General features: G+C 36.3%; 1 protein-coding gene across 1 annotated transcript in view; it reads right to left on the minus strand.

Annotated features, from left to right (window-relative positions):
• The window catches only part of SIPA1L1 (signal induced proliferation associated 1 like 1), a 356,976-nt gene that overhangs the window by 95,149 nt on the left and 243,790 nt on the right, over window positions 1-18,037 (minus strand). The window contains 4 exon segments of the mRNA XM_020986377.2: window positions 80-237; window positions 4,177-4,280; window positions 16,579-16,671; window positions 16,674-16,752. Of these exon segments, the coding sequence (XP_020842036.1) occupies window positions 80-237; window positions 4,177-4,280; window positions 16,579-16,671; window positions 16,674-16,752 (434 nt within the window).

Consider the following 18,037-nt stretch of genomic DNA (forward strand, 5'->3'; position numbering starts at 1 on the left):
AGCCTGGCCAAGGACACCTTGTGTACAACCATCAGCCAATTTCCATTCATCCCCTCACCGATGCAGTAGTAATAGCTACCTGTAACAGACACTGTCAGTGCAGGGATTGTGAACTCGGACAATGACAAAAACATGCTGGAAGTGAGAACGAATGTTCTTTGGGCTGAAGGGCTGGGCTCCGGGTTCTTGGAAAACGATCGTTACAATATCATTTCCAATGTGCCTCTTCCGTAGGAGCTAAAAAAGAAGACGAAAATATTTTCACTGAGGCTATCCATTTTTCCATTTTCTTTTTTATTTTAAAAATTAATTACAGATTAGTAACATTAAAGAAATCCAATAGCTACTGCCAAAATTTTATTTTGCCTTATACTTTTCCAAATTAAAGGAAATGGAAAAGGAAATTCTGACATTTTCAGAAAATGCATAAGAATTTTAAGCCAATCTTGGACATATTAGACAATATCCCAGCACATCTAAATACCAGTTTTTCATAACAACAGCTTTAATTCTCACATAAGGAAGAGACTGGTAGAGGGAAGATTTTTAATGATGAAAACTGCTAAAGTAATTACAATACAATTTACATGCTGGTTTAGTTAGATTTAGAAAAAAAAATTTGTTAGGGCAATTTGAAATACAGTTTTAACAGTGCAAGCTAATGATGTAGAAATTAATAACATTCTGGAATGATATAACAATTTTGAAGTAGGTTACATTTCAAGCTTAAATAGTTCCTATAATTATGATGAAAACTGCTTCAAAAGGCCATTTGCTGCTTCACAGTAAAAAGTCTTTTTTGAGTGACAGTATTCAAATTTTAAAATCAGAAAACAAAGAACTGGTGGCCATGTTTCAGAAACTGTCGTTCTTATTAAGTGTTCTTTCTAACATTCTCCTAGAATAGCATGGCTATAGTAATGCTGGTAATCTTTAATTAAAAGACAAAAAAGGAAAATCCCAATATAGTATACCTTAAAAAGAAAAAAAAAACCTCAGGAGAGCAAATTCATACCATCTTGCCTTATTATTTCCATCTGAACCATAAAGCAATTTTCTTTGCTTAAATCATGGCATTCAAAGAATACATCAGAACTATCAGTGAACTGTAGTTGGAGCCCATTGAGAGAAACATGAGCTCTGTAGGATGGATTCTGAAGCTGAGAAGGAGTCAGGATTCCAGGAAAATATATTTCAAATTTAGGAGACTGAAAAGACCCAAATACCTCAACTCTTAAAAAGTCAGTGTATCTTTTAAAAGCAGAGAAGAGATTTCAATGAAATTCAAACACATCAATGCTACTTGACATGACTTGTAGCATAAGTCTTACCTTTAATTAAAATATTAATCTAGTTAGAATTTTAGGTCAATTGAACATAATATTAACATATTTATAACATGCTCTTAGAAATATTCTTTCTTCCAATGTAAGCAAAAATCAACAATAACACACTCTTTTTTTCCAACAGTGAAGAAAAATCTGTTAATTTTGGCATAGCCAAAATAGAAATTTAAGAAGAAAGGGGTACAAAAAATATTTTTATCTTGTGCCTGACTAAACTGCTAAACAAGCATGTACTTAGGATACAAAATAGTAACATTAGAAAATATAAAACTGAACATATGTCATCCTCTTTCTTAATAAAAGACAGAAAATAAACAATCTGATAGTACTTAAAATTAAATACAGTATTAAACTGTTTCAAAGACATTTTTGAAGACTAAACTCCCCCCCCCCAAAAAAATGTGTTCTTTTTACTTCATAAAATAATTAGGAATGTCAGTATAAATACCTGATAAAGAATTCTTTCTCTGTAAGCAAAAACCCATTGTTAATACATTAGGCCACATTTCTACTTTTGAATGCCTAGAATGCTAACTTGCTTTCCCCTTCTCTACATACTGATTTATGGATATATATATATACACACACACACATATACACACACACACACACACACATACACACACACACACACACATATGTGTGTAATCTTTATTTTGAACAAAAGTTAAAATTTACTTTTTGTTTTCAAAGTGCCAACTGGCTCTTACAAACACTGTTCTTTTGGTTAGAAATAAAGCAATGGAAATGGGAAGACATAGGGTGAGATAAGTAAAACTAAGATTTTTAAAAAACTAAATTTAAAAAATAAAATTTAAGAAAAAAAATGTAAAAAACTACCAAAGAGTACAACAATGTAATTGAGGGGGTTGGGGGTAGTGGTGAGGACAAACAAAAAGAGAGAAACTAAATGCCATGTAATCATAGCACTCGTTTCCGGTCCTGGTGAAGAGATAAAGAGGGTAAGGAGGGGTTAGAGATTTATGGGATGTGGAGTGTGGTATATCTTAAAAATGGCTGGCTTTTTTCTTTTTTTCTCAATTACATTTTCCCACCTTTTAATATCTGTGTCACAAAGATGGGCATATTGGATAGGGGAACAGAAAAGATATTTTCAGGGGGAAAAAAAGGTGAAGTATAAAAGGTATGAATAAAATAAGATTTAAAAAGAGGAAACGTAACCATAAAGAGGCAGCATGGATCAGAAGGAACACAGGACTCAGAGGGAGAAGCCTAAGACTTGAGTGCTCTGTGACCCTGGCCATGTAAGCCTCAATTTTCTAATCTGCAAAATGGAAATAATATTTGCAGTACCCATCTCATAGAGTTGCTGTGATAGAAGTACTATGCAAATCGTAAAACACTATTTGTCCACTTCTTATCTAAACAAATTTCTACTTCTTAAAACTCTTTGCTTAAGAGTAAGGCCCTGAATAACAGTATTCAGACTAAATATTTTAAAACGATGAGCTTTTCATGCAAAGAATAATACTGTTTTTAGTCAAATTTGGCTGTCCCATCTTAAATAAAATTCATTGATGCTCTTTGATTTCAAACAACAGATATTTCTCTCCATCCAAACAAGCCACACCAGAAAGTCCATAGCCTGGATAATTCAGGAAAGCTGCCTCATAGTTTTGCACATCATTTCCCCCTTCCCTTCCTTATTTTTCACTCAGTGGAATTCAGAAATGGGGCTGAATATAAAATGAATACACAAAACCATTGTGACCAAAGAACTAAACAGGTTTGTCTATTTCTGAATATGCTGGTGATCATAAATACCCAATTATTACTTATTATGAGCCCTCTTTGGTACCAAGTTGTCCTTTATAAACCACTCAGCTTTCCTAATGCTCTCCAATAGTTTCCAGGAGCTGAGTTAGGACTATGAAAAGGAGCTTTATCAAAGAAACATATTTACAAATAGCACAATTAAAAAAAGAAATTAGAAAGCTGCCACCCTATAAAATAAACAAGATTTTGTTAACTTGGGTTGATTTAAAATATTATATCCTAAGCATGTATTCCAAAGATTTAATCAAATCTAAAATTTAGAAGCATAGATTATTTCAACACTTGACTATACGCTGCTGACATAAAAGTCTATCCAGTAGCTTGACTGCCTTCTGCTAAATGGGAGCGGGAGGTGGGGTGACAGTCTTGGTTAACAAAAACGGTAATTTTAGCTGTTTGTAAAACAGGACCATGGCTGGTATTTACAACATCTGTTGAAAGGACATGAATCTTGACCATGACGTCTCTGTATTCCAACTTGGATACCATATATGTTAAATTGCTTACACACAATCACATGCCTCCCCCTGCAACTAGATTCTGGGTGAAGGCTCACTGCTGTCTACAGATGAATACTTGTAACAAAGAACACAGTTGCTTCCATTATCTATTTATTTTTATTTCTCTTCAAATCTGCTCTGCAATGGGTAATGAAACATTAGATTGTCTTGATTTTTGTACTTAGGCTTCTTGAGATGCAATATCGCCCACACATACATGTTCTCTGAAACCCCGCAGAGGCATCTAATCACCAGTATTTCAACTTGTTCTCTTCCGATTTCATGGAAACCTCAATCCCCATGGGTGAAAGGCAAATAATTAATTCACAAAGCTAACTGCCTGGCTGTTAACCTAGAATCTGTCTGTTCATTTGTTTTCAGCTCATTTGCCATTCCTTACTTCCATAAAGTAGAATGCTTCCTGCTGCTGTGACAGGTGCAACATTAAACTCTAGTTTGATATTTTGCAATTCTGCCACTTAGGCTTTTGGGGACGTGGAATGTGCGAGATGTAAATAGCACTGGTCTCCTACCTGTTGCTTGTTGTTAGGCGTATACGGCAGCAAAGTAGACACGTGGAACATGATTTCATAGTCTTTGTATGTTGTATAAAGAGAATGGGTACCAGTTGAATCAGCTGCAAGAAAAAAAGATATTTAATAAATGAAATAAATTACTTAGAATAGGAATTCTTACTATCTTTCAAAATACTAGTAAATTATTGGTGACTTAAGAAATACTTGCCATGTTCTATTATTCTACAGGGAAGCATTTCAATCTTTTAACCAACAGACAGCTATATAACAAGTGTTTCTGTAGCATGGCAGAACCAAGTTCTTATGGAAAGTTCTAGTACTCTACAGAATCTTGTCAGTATATCCTCTACTCTGGCCTTTTTCAAGAAAAAAAAAACAAGCTCCTATCCCTTAAAGCAATTAATTTTAAGTTTCAGAATAAATTTGCCCACAAAATGCCTGGTATCAAAGGCAAAAACTACAAAAAAATACAACTGAATGACAAATCTATTTCTCTACTAAGCTCTGGTAAGCTGTGTAAGGTGTTTATTGGATTGCAGGAAATGGTGATATACTCCGCGCCTCTGATTCTTGTCTCATTCATCCATACCCTTGAGATGTTACAAGCTGTAATGAGCATTAGCTGATGCTCTTGTGAAACACAATAGCTACAACACCCAATCTTCCTCCAAAACCTAGTATTACGTGACCATTTCCCACTATTTGTAAACACACTCCCAAGTAAAGAGTTACAATATTATGCCAAAACTTTGCCCTTGAGCATATAAATCACTACCAACCATTGATGTTTAAGAAAACTTAAATACTAAGGCACAAGACATACACGACTAAAAATCTGAATTATGAAGTCATTTGGGAAAAACAATAAAATAATGCCACTTATACTTAATATGTAATATTGTGGGGGGGGGAATCTCTCCTGGATGTCTGACTTTTCAAAAGTCAATTACATATATTGCTGTAAGTAAGTATTCAATTTAACTAAATAAATTAGATGCCTATATGAATCTGACTTGGGAAAAACTTTATTATTAAAATTCCTGCTACTAAAATCTACAGAACTGATCAAGTACATTTCTAAATCTGAAAATGACAGCATCAATTTTGACATGTACTTTTCAAACTTCTTTTAACTAAAGTTAATTAACCAGGAGAAAAACTGTATTTTGTATTCATTTCTCACAACTGTGCTTTATATGTCTGCTCGTTCCTAACCAGAACTGCTAATTAATATGGAAGACAATGAACCTGATTCTTCAATCTGAAGAAAAGAGACTGTTAAAATTTTGTTGAACTCTACATGGCAGTTTTTGTCATTTACAATATGGGCCCTCTTTGGTACCAAGTCGTCCTTTTTTTTCCTCCCCTGTACTTTTATAAACCCTTAGTTTTCCTAATGCTTTTCAATAGTTTCCAGGAACTGAGTTAGGGACATGAAAAGGAACTACATAAAAGAAAAAATATTTACATTTAGCATAATAAAAAAATTAGGAAACGGTGTAACTCTATAAAGTAAACAAGAATGTTATCTTGGATTGATTTTTTAAAAAGGGGGTTGATTAAAAAAATATATTCTAAACATGTATTCCACTAAAGTCCCGCTCCAATGCTTCACTGTGATGTAGCAGTACTTTAAGTCAGAAAGGCTTACGGAAGAAGCTGTGAAGAACTAAATGTCTCCTGCCTTTTCATAACTAAGTTTAGAAAGGCTAATCACCAGAACATTGGCCTTTACAGGATTAATTTTTTGGGTCACAGTGACCCAGGAAAACTATCTAATAAGGCATGTAGGAGTACTGTATTGGAGTAACCACAGTGATGAAATCAAAATATGCTTGAAAAAGTAACAAATCCTGAACACAGGGTTAGATATGTACATTTCATTTCCTGTTCTTGGAGAATTCATTACTCAAAGGCCTGGATAGAAACTGATAAGACTAAACAGTCCTGACTTATCTCAGAACACAAAGCATTATTTTAGACTATGTTTTTTTACAAACAGGTTAAAGGAGGAGCTGCAGAGCAAATGCAATGCCAACAACTCTTCTCCACAGGAATTCCATGCCACAGACACCTCTTTGCTCTAGGAGTTCGCTCCAGCTCCAAATTACTTATCACAGTAGAAGTGTCCTCTGCCCTTGAGGTCTTCACCTTCTGATTGGCTGACTCCTCCCAGAACCTCTAATGTAAGGAGGCTCAAGACAACGATGTCTTCATTTCTGTACAGGCTGTAATGCTGCCCCACCTCCACAGGCCCTCCTCAGGCATGACCCCCGCGTCAAGTGCCTTCTCCCTTTTTTGTCTCCTTCCCCTGCCTTGTAAGCTTCCATCGAGTTATCCTCTCCCAGGAGATTTAGAGTCTTTGAGGGCAGGGGCTATCTTTTTTTTTGGCTTGCAAGCAGAGAACTTGGCACATGGTAAATGTTGAATGAATACTTGTTGACTGGTCTTCCTTTGCCCTCACTTTAAGAAAAGCACCATCATTCTCTTTCCCGTCCTTTTATAGGAATCAATGAATAAATTGTTATCAAGGGTAGAACTCGGAAGCTCTTCTCTATATTGCTTTATCTACAGAAAACATATCGTGCTTACTATGTGCCAGGCACCATGCTAAGCACTTCACAATTCCTATCTGATTGGATCCTCATAACAACCTTGTGCTATTACTATTCCCACTTTACAGATGAGTGGGCAAAGTATATAAACAGGCAACAATGAAAAGAAAAAAACTGAAAGCGTTAATCACCATAACAAATGGTTTAAATCTCTAATAATTAGAGCTGTCATGTATTGCTTTTGGATCACTGAGCTGCCAAAGATAGTTACAAGTGACAAAACTCAACACTGACACGGCTATGGAGAAATAGGCACACTATTGCCCCACTGGCAGAGGTATGAATTGTTACAACAGATCTTTCGGTCTGGAGGTCCTAAAGGTAAGCACGTTCTCCAAGAAGTTAAAAAAAAAAAAAGGATAATCTTACTGTGCTGTAAAAGTATGGCTATAAAGAATTCAGAGATAGATATAGGAACAAATGTCAAATGACATAAGCAGAATAAGGAAAACAACATACATTATGACGATGACAACATAAGTGAAAATAGCAATACAATGAAACTAAACACTGTATAGCTATAAGGATCAGTCCTGGCTTGGAAGGGAGCAGAAAAAATGCTCCTCTTTCTCATTGCTACAGATGTGAAGAAGCATCTCATGGGTTGTCAGAAGTGGTCAACGTTATTCAGTCAGTCAATAAACATTTATTAAGCACCTACTATGTGCCAGGCACCGCGCTAAGCACTGGGCATACAAAGAAAGGCAAAAGACAGTCTCTGCTGTCAAAGAACCCTCAGTCTCATGGGGGAGGTAACATGAAAACAAACATGAAAAACTATTAGTTTTCCTTCTTGTTAAAATCTTTGTTACAAAGGATGGCTCCCTGGACACGACAGACCAATTTGAAAATTCATGTGATAGAACCAAAAAAGTTATCAACGACAATTATTTTTAAAAGACATAATTGTCTCAGAGAGGGGAGCTTCAGCCAAATGGTGAGATCAGAGGCTAGACTACAGAGAAGTGAGCGGGCAAGGGAATAGAAGCAGCAAGTAAGTGTAGTTATTCTTAAGGAAAGAGAGAAAAGGCTTAGGGGATGGAGGAAGGTCAAGTACAAGTTACAGAGAGGGGAGATTTAATCACATTTATTGGCAGGAAGGCAAGAGTCATTAGGTAGGGAAAGATTGCAGGGACAGATGAATGATAGAGATAATACCCTCATGTTCTCTGAAAAGATCCAGACATATGCAGCTGCTGACTTTTATATATATACTGCATAAAGGAATGCAGTCTGAGGATATCGTTGTCCTTGCCTATCAGAAGGTAAGCTTCTAGAAGACAAGAACTGTCTTGCTTTTTTAATTGATATTTCCAGCATATCACATGGTGTGTAGTGCATAGCAAATGCTTAACAAATGCTTTTTCACTCATTCATAGGAACAGTTTCAGATACTGATCAATGCTTTTCCCTTTAACTAGGCCGAAACAGTTGTCAACTTAGATAATTTAGGTTTGGAAAACAAAATGTGTAGGCACACACACACACACACACACACACACATATGATATTCTACTTCATGGTATCAAAAGAATAATATACCTAGTAGTGGCTGGTAGGTGGTTTTTTTGTTTTAATTATTTTTAAATAGAGAATGAGTTGATTGTTATCATTGCTAGTTGATTGATGTTTCCTAACACTTAATTACTAAAATCCATCAGCAGAGAAATGAACAAATTAACTGAAAACACAATATTAAAACTTTCTGCTCCTCCTCTTCCCAAACTTCTACCCCAGGTGGGATTAGTAATAAGACAAAGGTAGGAGGAATAATCTCATTGAGTTGCAATTTGGTCATGTGACAATTTTTGAGAAACTGAGTGTTTTGAACAAGCAGGAAGTAATGACTTGGATGGGGAACATCCCTGCTGGAGAACATGCAGAAAGAACCTCAGAATTAGTAGTCATCATACTTAAACCTGATGTTGATTAATGGGACTCTCTCAGAGAGAGAGAATATTTGGATTCCTGATCCCTAGACAAACTTTGTGAAGCCAGTTTTGGCAGGTGCACCAAAGAGAAAGAGAAGCTGACTAATCTAATTAAGCCAAATCTGCCGAATATGATGAAGGAACTGACAGACCAGAAAAACCTTAGATCAGGAGTTCTTAACCTTTTTAGGGTCATAAACTCTTTGGAAGCCAGGTGAAGCTTATGGACCCCTTCTCAGAATGTTTTTAATGCATAAAATACAGAGGATTATAAAGGAAACAAGTGAAAGAGGAATTATAAAGGAAATAAGTGAAATACAATTTGATTACACACACACACACACACACACATACACACGCACACAAAATGAAAATTTTCATTGACAGTAGGTTAAGAACACCTACATTCCCCTCTCTGCAGCAGCCAAAGAAGATTATACTGAAAAACAAACTAGAAAATGCAAAGCCATGACGAGAACAACACTAGATATCCCATACTGGAAACCATTCAGTGCTGAGGGAGGAGGCAAATCTAGTTGCCCTGTTTGGTCACGACTGTAAATGACCAAGGATCTCTACAGATGAGGTTTACTCACTGGAGTGTGTCTTTATTTCCAAAGCAAGGAAGAAATATATCTTTTCCTAGGTTTCCTGGGTGTGGATTATCAGCTAAGACAGGAGTGGGGAACCTTCGGCCTCACGGCCACATGTGACCCTCTAGGTCCTCAAGTGTGGCCCTTTGACGGAATCCAAACTTCACAGAACAAATCCCCTTCATAAGCGGATTCGTTCTGTGAGGCCGCAGGTTCCCCACTCCTTAACTAAGACAATGGAAAAATCACTAACAATATAATTAGGCCCCTTATATCACCTTTGACAAAAGAGTTACACTTAAAGTAAAGCAAAACAAACCAAAAACCCTATAGCTAAGTTTATTACAGTACTCACACAGAACATAAAAAATTGAAAGCAAAACAGTTCAAGCTAACTAGATTAGAGCAACAAGACTTGATACAGGGAGATCAGGGAAAAAGTGACTGTTTCTGTCCAGATTAGAGGTGATGGGGGCCTGTACTACAGTGATGGATATGTGAATGGGAGGAAAATGGGCATATATGAGAGATGTTGTGGAGGCAGAAAGGAAAAGATTTAACAACTTACTGGATCTGTGGGATGAATATCAAGTCAACACCAGCTTTTAAGTGCCTTGTATGTGGAACATATTGCACTAACCATAGGCAGACATAGAAAGACAAAAAGTCCCTGCCATCAAGAGGCTCACATTCTAATGGGGAAGGCATCTATAACCATAAATAAAGTACCTATGAGATACATATAGAATACATGGAAAATAATCTCAGTGGAAGATCCCAGCAGCAAAGAGAACAAATACAGGTTTGGGAAAGGCAGAATTTGAGCTAAATTTGGGGAGGTGAAGAGGCAGAGGGGAAGAGGAAGAACAACTTATCATGGGGGACAGCCAATGCCAAATCATGGAGCTGGGAGATAAGTATCATGTATGACAAACAACTAATAGGCCGATATATCTGAATCTTAAAGTATACAAAGGGGAGTGCAAGAAGATTGGAAAAGCAGGAGGGGGCCACGTTGTGAAAGGTTTTAAATGCCAAACAGAGAACTTATATTTGACCCTAGAAGTAATAGGAGCTATTGGAGTCCATTAAGTGGGGAGAGGGAAAGGAATGGTTAGATCTATGCTTTAGGAAAATCACTGGAAAAATGAAGGGACAATAGATTGTAATGGGGGAAAGACTGAAGGAAGGGAGATCAACCAGAAGGCTATTGCAATTGTACAGGTGAAAGGTGATGAGGGCCTGTACTATGTGAAGAGAAAGAAGGGGTCATAAATAGGAGATGATATGAAAATAGGAACAATAAGATTTGACAACAAATCGGATATATGGGATGAGAGTGAGAAGTCAAGGATGACACCAACTTTGCAAAAGCCTTGGAGGTAGCTTTAATGGTAACAGGAACGTTGGGAAGAGGAAAGGGTTTGGTGGGAAAGATAATAACTTCTGTTTCGGCCATATATTGAGTTTGAAATACATATGGAATACAGCATAGGGGCACTATGGTACAATGGAAAGAGTAACGTATTTGGAAACAAAGATTCTGGGTTCAAATCCTGGCTCTGCCACTTACAGCCTGTATAAACTTGGGCAGGTCATTTTGCCTACTGAGGCCTCAGAGGGGTTTGGACTAATGGACTACCAAGCTCCCTTGTAGCTTTAAATTCATGATCTATATGAACTACACTGAGCTTAGGCTAAGTGTACTCTTCTGGCTATGTATTTTTCATGATCTATGGTCTGTGAAATAGTAAAAAGGCAAATCTAGGTTTGATGTCAGGGAAAAGCTTCCCAATATTTTTTTGCTATCCCAAAGTAGAACATGCTGCTTCGATGGGTGGCAGGTTACTCTTCACTGGAGATCTTCAAGCAAAGGGAGGATAAGCATTTGCCAAGAATATTATAGTGAGGATTCCTCTTGCTTACAAGGCTGGACTAGGTAATTATGGAGGTCCCTTCCAACTGTGAAATTCTGTTATATCATGAATGACCTTTATCAGAGATGCAAATGTTTTCCCTTATTCCATAGTTTCCATTCTCTCTTGTATTAGTTTTATTTGTGCAAAAGCTTTCCACTTTCACATAATCCAAATTGTCTACTGTATTGTGATAACCTTTATCCCTTCTCTGGTTAAGAATCCTCTCCCTAACCATAATTGTGAAAGGAACCTCCATCTATTTTTAAAAACTGATGTCACTTTTTATAGTTAGGTTGCTTATCCATTTGGAACTTATTGTGGTATTTGGTATACAATGCTGGTCTAAGCCTATATTTTGTCACTGGTTTCTAGCATTCCCTGCAGCTGTCGGGCTATCTGAGATAACAATTTATATTTATTTTAATGAACTGTGCAAAGCTAAAATTTTTTAAATCACACTGCAAAATTTTATACACACACACACACACGTATGTATGTATGTATGTATGTATGTATGTGTGTGTATATATATATACATATGTATATATTATTCTATTAGGTAACACCTATCAGTAATTTTATGCCATACAGATTTCTCACAAACCGAATAATTTGAAATTTCTAACATATGTAGAGTAAGCAGGTCAATACAGAATATGAATAGATAAAAGAGTTTAACAAATTAACTATCACAACATATCTCTAACTATTTTTACATATTCTTTCTGTAATATACCAAGTAGAAATTTTATGTGTTTATCGCCACAGAATGTGTAGTTACCACATTCTGTTCCAAAAAATCTTGAGTATGGATGGATTTTTTTAACCTATGTATATAAAAGTGATTTTATTAAAAGAAAGAGTACCTTGTCCAAGCAACATGAAAATCAATTAGCTCATTTCCATGTCATCATGGCAAACACTTTGTCAAAGCACACCTTTATCAACCATGATAAAATTCAGAGGCTGACTGCTTGACAAAATTTAAAGGCTTGGTCAAGTCTTAAAAAACCTTTTGAAAATGAGCTTTCCTTAAATTGAAATGAAATTACTTGGAGTCTAGACAGATTTATTTAAAATCAAACAGTTAATTTCTGATTATTTCACAACATATTATATTGATGCCAGATTCCCTGTGTGTATGGCTCCATCCAGAGGCTGCATTCTCTGACTCTGAGGATATCTGGAAGGCTGGTATTTGGGATTTTCATACATGCCTAAATGACAATTCTTTTTCATTTGATGCCTTTAAGGTAACATGTCAGGTCTAGGGTGAAAGGAATAGCAAACAGTTACAGGACTGCATACTTTAGGCTATCCAAATGATTTGATTAGAAAGCCTTTCCAACTTCTTCAGCTTAAAGCAAACTGATACTCCAAAATGGGAGGGGAAATAATGTGAAAACTCTAAACCATCCCTGAAATGGTAAGAAATGTTAACTCAAAGGTGATTTGCCAAATCATTCACTGTCTAGAAACCTACTCTTGGAGAATTTGGTAAGAAGGAATGACATCTGACCCTCATCATTATTGCAACAGTATTTTAATTCGTCTCCCTACCTTATGCTTTCCCCCCACCCTAATCTATCCTCTACATAGTTGCCAAAGTGACTTACCTAAAGCATAGGTATGACCATGTCACCCTCATTCAATTAAGGCGATTCTGCACTCTCTTCTCCCTCCTGCTTTAGATGCAATAATATGTCTAACTCAGTTTTTTAGGTTCTTAGAGGAATATCATGTATTTTGCCAACAAATTTACACATTGTGTTTTTGCATTTTCTGTGCCAAATCATTTAGATAATAAACTGTTAATCACAAAAACATATATCACTCACCCCTCACAAATCTTCAGTGGCCCCCTATTGTTTCTAGGATAAAATATAAAAGCCTTAGGCTGCAGCCTTCCACAATAAGGCTTCTATCTTCCTTTACAATCTTATTTCCTATTACCTCCCTCCATGGGGTCAGTAGGGGTATGAACTTTCTTTTTCTAAGCGTGACATTTTACCCCAACTATATTTTAACACAAATGATGCCCCATGTCTGAAATGAATTCCCTCCTCTTCTTCCTCTCAGCTTGGAAAAAACCTAACTTTTCTTCAAAGTACAGCTCAAATATGTCACCACTTTCCAGTAAAATGTAAATTCTTTGAGAATGAAGGAATGTCTCATATGTATATTTGTATCAGGGTCTAACACAATGCCTAAGTCAGAGAAAACACTTAAATAATTTTTACTAGATTGATTTGCTAATTTTCTTAGTTATTAGCATTCTCTTTACTGAAATCCTTTTCTGTCTCTCTCTCCCCTCCCCCCCTCCATTTTGTATTGACACAGTAGAATGTAAGCTTCTTGAATATTGGGATGAATTCAATATTGTCTATGTATCCCAACATTTGAAATATATCTAGCACATAATACAAGTGGCTAATGTCTGCTGGTTTCAACTGAATTCTCCAAGTACCTTAAATAATCAGAACTGGCCATATGACTTTATGTGTGTATGCAAGCAGATACATACATACCAATTCACTAATTACTTAGACAATAAGCATTTAGACTCCTTTTTCCTTATAGTCCTCAATATGCTCACAAAGGCATTCCCATCATGACTGATCATGTCGTACTAATGACGGAAAACTTGGAAAATATGGCAGTAATTAACATTAAGACAAATGTTATAACTTACATAGGTAGAAAGACATTTTTAGTTATATAAGAATTTGTAATTCTTTATCAGCTACAAATAAAGTATAAATAAGACCTCACAGTTGCAGAGAAGACGCGAGGCTATTTATGCTTTTTAATAGACTCTCTTGCATGTGGTTAGCGAGTCGGCAACAGAACCATGGCAACAGGAAATTCTTTCCTGCAGTGGAGTTTATGAATGCTTTTCTGTTTTCATGACTCAAGTCCTTATTTAATTTCCTGTACAGTAAGCCTGTGAGATAACTCTTGACTGCAATGCAGATGGGCTCTTCCAAAGATCCACTCAAAGAAAGGCAGGTCAAAGGCCTTTAGCTCGAATATTTTATAATTAGTCTGAAAAGCTGACTGCAAGAGGATGGACAGCAGCAGTAAACATACCATGTCTACCTACTTATCTTCATTCATTCCTTTTTTAAGGCAAGACTGTGTACATTTGCTTTATAGAGCAACCACAGTTGAAAAATGACTTCATCACCCCCATTTTTGAATCAATACACTCTCTTGGCAAATTGAGAAATACAACTGCAAGAATTGTTTTCATTGAAGCAGAGGTGAGATGGACAACATGGAGAAATGTCTTCTACTCATGTCTAGAGACAAACGTGGCCACATAGGATACTGGTAGAAGAAAACTAGACATTTTGCCAAAGACTGCAGCGTCATGGACAATACACTGAGGGCTACAGGGGCATAGGCTGTTTTTTCACTGCAGATCACTGGAGTCAAGAGATGTAGAAGAGAAAACTGATCTGAGAAATGAACAACTTGAGAAGATAGTGTTTGAGAATGGGAAATGGATTTTTCATCCAGTTTAAACTACAGAGATGACAGACTGCTGGATATTGATAAGCATGCACCAAACCAAGACTAGTAAGAAGGTATTCAGAGGTATCTTAGAAGTTCATCAAAAGGACTTTAAAATAAAGAGGATGGAAAGGGAAAAAACTATTTATGTAGATCCACAAAGGTGGATATTACAGAGAGTAACTGCACTGAAAAAAAAATACTAATTTGATCTTGGGATGTATTGAGAGGAATAAGGAGTAAAGAAGTGATGGTCCCTCTGTACTCTGCCCTATAATAAGACCATGTATAGAGAATCATACTTAGTTCTGCATGTCAGAGTTTACAAAAGACATTGACAAGCTAGAGAGGATCCAGAGGAAAAAAAAATCAGGATGGTAAAGGGCACTGCATCCACGTCCTGTGAGGACAGATTGAAGGAACTGGAATACATCTCCAGGATGTATAACCTGGAGAAGATGAGACTTGGGTGTGGCAAGCATAGCAGCTTTCTTCAAATATCAGAAGGCCTATCCTGTGGAAGAGGGATTAGATTTGTTCAGCTTGGCCTTAAAGGAAAAAGTAAGGAACAGTGGCTGGAAGTGGACCAAAGAGGTAAATTTAGGCTTGATGTCAAGAAAAACTTCCTAACAATTAAGAAGTCCACAAATGTACTACCTAACAAGACAACAGCTTTCCCTTCAATGGACGTTTTCCAGAGGAAGCTGGGTGACCACTTGTCAGATATGTGACAGGGTGATATTCTTGTGAAGGGTTAGATTAGATGGCCACTGTAGTACCTTCCTCTTCTAAAATTCTCTAATTCTTTGACGAAAATTTCAAGAAGGAAAAGGCTAAAGAATAAACTTGAGTATAAAGAAGTAAATAGAAAAAAAAATGTAAAAGTTGACTACATAGGCAAGCATCAGGACTGAGAAATTAAAGGTTACAAATTCAACCAACCACAACCAATCACATCATTTCATGTACATTTCTACTGATGATCCATGCACAGCTGTCTACTGAATATTCAGTAAAACCTATTAGCCTCCTTTTGACAACCACAGGCATATTAACATTTTGTTTTTTAAGTAAGTGCTGCACTAGATGACGTCCCAGGTTTTTTAAGAGTTGAGGAAGCTCCACTCCCTGATGTTGCTCTTGACCTGACCCTCTGATCCCTAGCACTTCCTGATCTAAGTGGTAAATCCAATTAGTATGTTTATACAATAAAATACATATAAACAATCATAGAAGGGAGGCTTAAGCATATTTTAGTTAGACTATAAAACTACAGGGGACCTTCACACATATTTTACCATGTAATTTTTCTATTGAGTATTATTTAATGGCTCTTTATTACTTAGAGAGGAAAATTCAAACTCATTTGTCACTCAGGGTCCTCCACAATCTGGGGACTCCCCACACTTTAAGCATCCCCTAATATTATTCCATTCACATATTTTATACTCCAGTATAATTGTACTACTGACCTGCATTCTCCTGCTTCCATACATTTGCTAAATCATTTCATAGGCCCATAAAGCCATCTCTCACTTCTCTTTTGAATTTCTTTTAAACATTTAAAGGGAAAATGACTTCCTCTGATAAACCTTTTTCCAAGGATCAACAATTAGTAAGAACCTTTCTATCTCAATACCCCTGGATCTCACATTTTTGTTGATACTTCTTTTATATGTGTTTTGTATATTATATAATAGAATTAATTATCTGTGAAAGCTGGGTACCATATATATCTAAAATTTGTGCCTCCTCCCTCCTCAAAGGCTTCCATTACTTATATACAGTGTGCACTTAATGTTTATGAAATCAAACTATCTCTTACTTTTAGTATCAAGTTGAGCACGATATTTCTCGAATCCCTTGAGACGAACTCGTTCTCCTAAGAGTTGGAGGAATTCTTCAAAAGCGGGGCCGCTGACTCATTGTTGTACATCTCTTCTTCGGTGCTCTGTCCAGATTTACAATACATGATCCCCACTTTCAACTGATAGCTTAACTGCGAAAACAGGCAATACCAAGCATTTCAATAAACACACGGCCCATTCTATTCCATTTGTTATTTTTACTTAACCAGTTCCTTAGGAAAAAATGCCTAGAAAATAAATAGCTGACAAAATATGTCTTTTTTTCTGAGTACTTCCACACTGCTTTTCAATTTTTGCACCCAATAAAGGTAGCACAGGCCTTATTTACTAGGGCTGTGAATTTCAAATGTATCAGTAGTTGTCTTCATGTATTATAGAAATGACTAGAAAAATAAATTAAAACTGTCTGGATGTCAAAAGTATGCATCACTAGAATAGATGTTGGCACTTTAGGGAGATTCCAGCTAATGGGTTACAGGCAAGCATCAACAAAGAACAGTTATACAAAGCAGCTTTATAATAGAAGAGAGTGTGTGTGTGTGTGTGTGTGTGTGTGTGTGTGTGTGTGTGTGTGTGTGTGTGTGTGTGTGTGTTTTCTCCATAAGGATTTTGGGTGGAAGAGGATGATGGTGGGGGAGGTGGTAGATTTTCAAAAGTAAAGCCCATTTCACAAAAAGGAATCTTGAAATGAAAGGAAATATTCATTCCTAACAATTTCACTATGTCCTTTCCACTTTCCAAATAAAAAAGGATTCACTTTCCCACGTATTCAATGATGAAATTGTTGGGGCACCAATATGCTGGTTAATATCACCACAAATGACTGAGTCCTATTTCCTCCAAAGGTCAATTGCCAGATGAAGTTTTTAAATAAAATAATTACTTGTCAAAGAACAAGCATTTTAAAAAATTTAAGCGTCTAATTTTAACCTGTGCTGCTTTTTATCAAAACCTTTTGTTTTTACATCATTCATTTCAAAAAATAACTCCTCCTTTCCCTACCCAGCCAAGTCTTCCTTTGTAACAAAGATTTAAAAAGGAAAAAAAAAATCAGTTCAGGAAAACCAACAAATCAACCTTCTCTGACAATATGTACAATACTCAATAACCATAGTCCCCTACTTCTGAAGGAATAGGGTAAGACATATTTTCTCAACTCTTCTCTAGGGTCAAAACTGGTCAATGTAATTATCTAGTGTGTGCTTGTTTTATTGTCCTTTTCATTTCATCTGTCTCCCCATGTCTCTCCGCATTCTTCATATTAATTGTTACTTAAAGCACAATAATAGTCTGTTAAATTCACTATCACAATTTGTTTAACCACTATCCAACTGACAGAGAATCATTAATTTCTAGTTGTTTGCGACTGAAAAAAGAACTGAAATTAATATTGTGGTATATATAGGACCTTTCCAT

This window comes from Phascolarctos cinereus, unplaced genomic scaffold (genome assembly GCF_003287225.1).
Source record: "Phascolarctos cinereus isolate Bilbo 61053 unplaced genomic scaffold, phaCin_HiC Scaffold_3;HRSCAF=262, whole genome shotgun sequence".
Lineage (NCBI taxonomy): Eukaryota > Metazoa > Chordata > Mammalia > Diprotodontia > Phascolarctidae > Phascolarctos > Phascolarctos cinereus.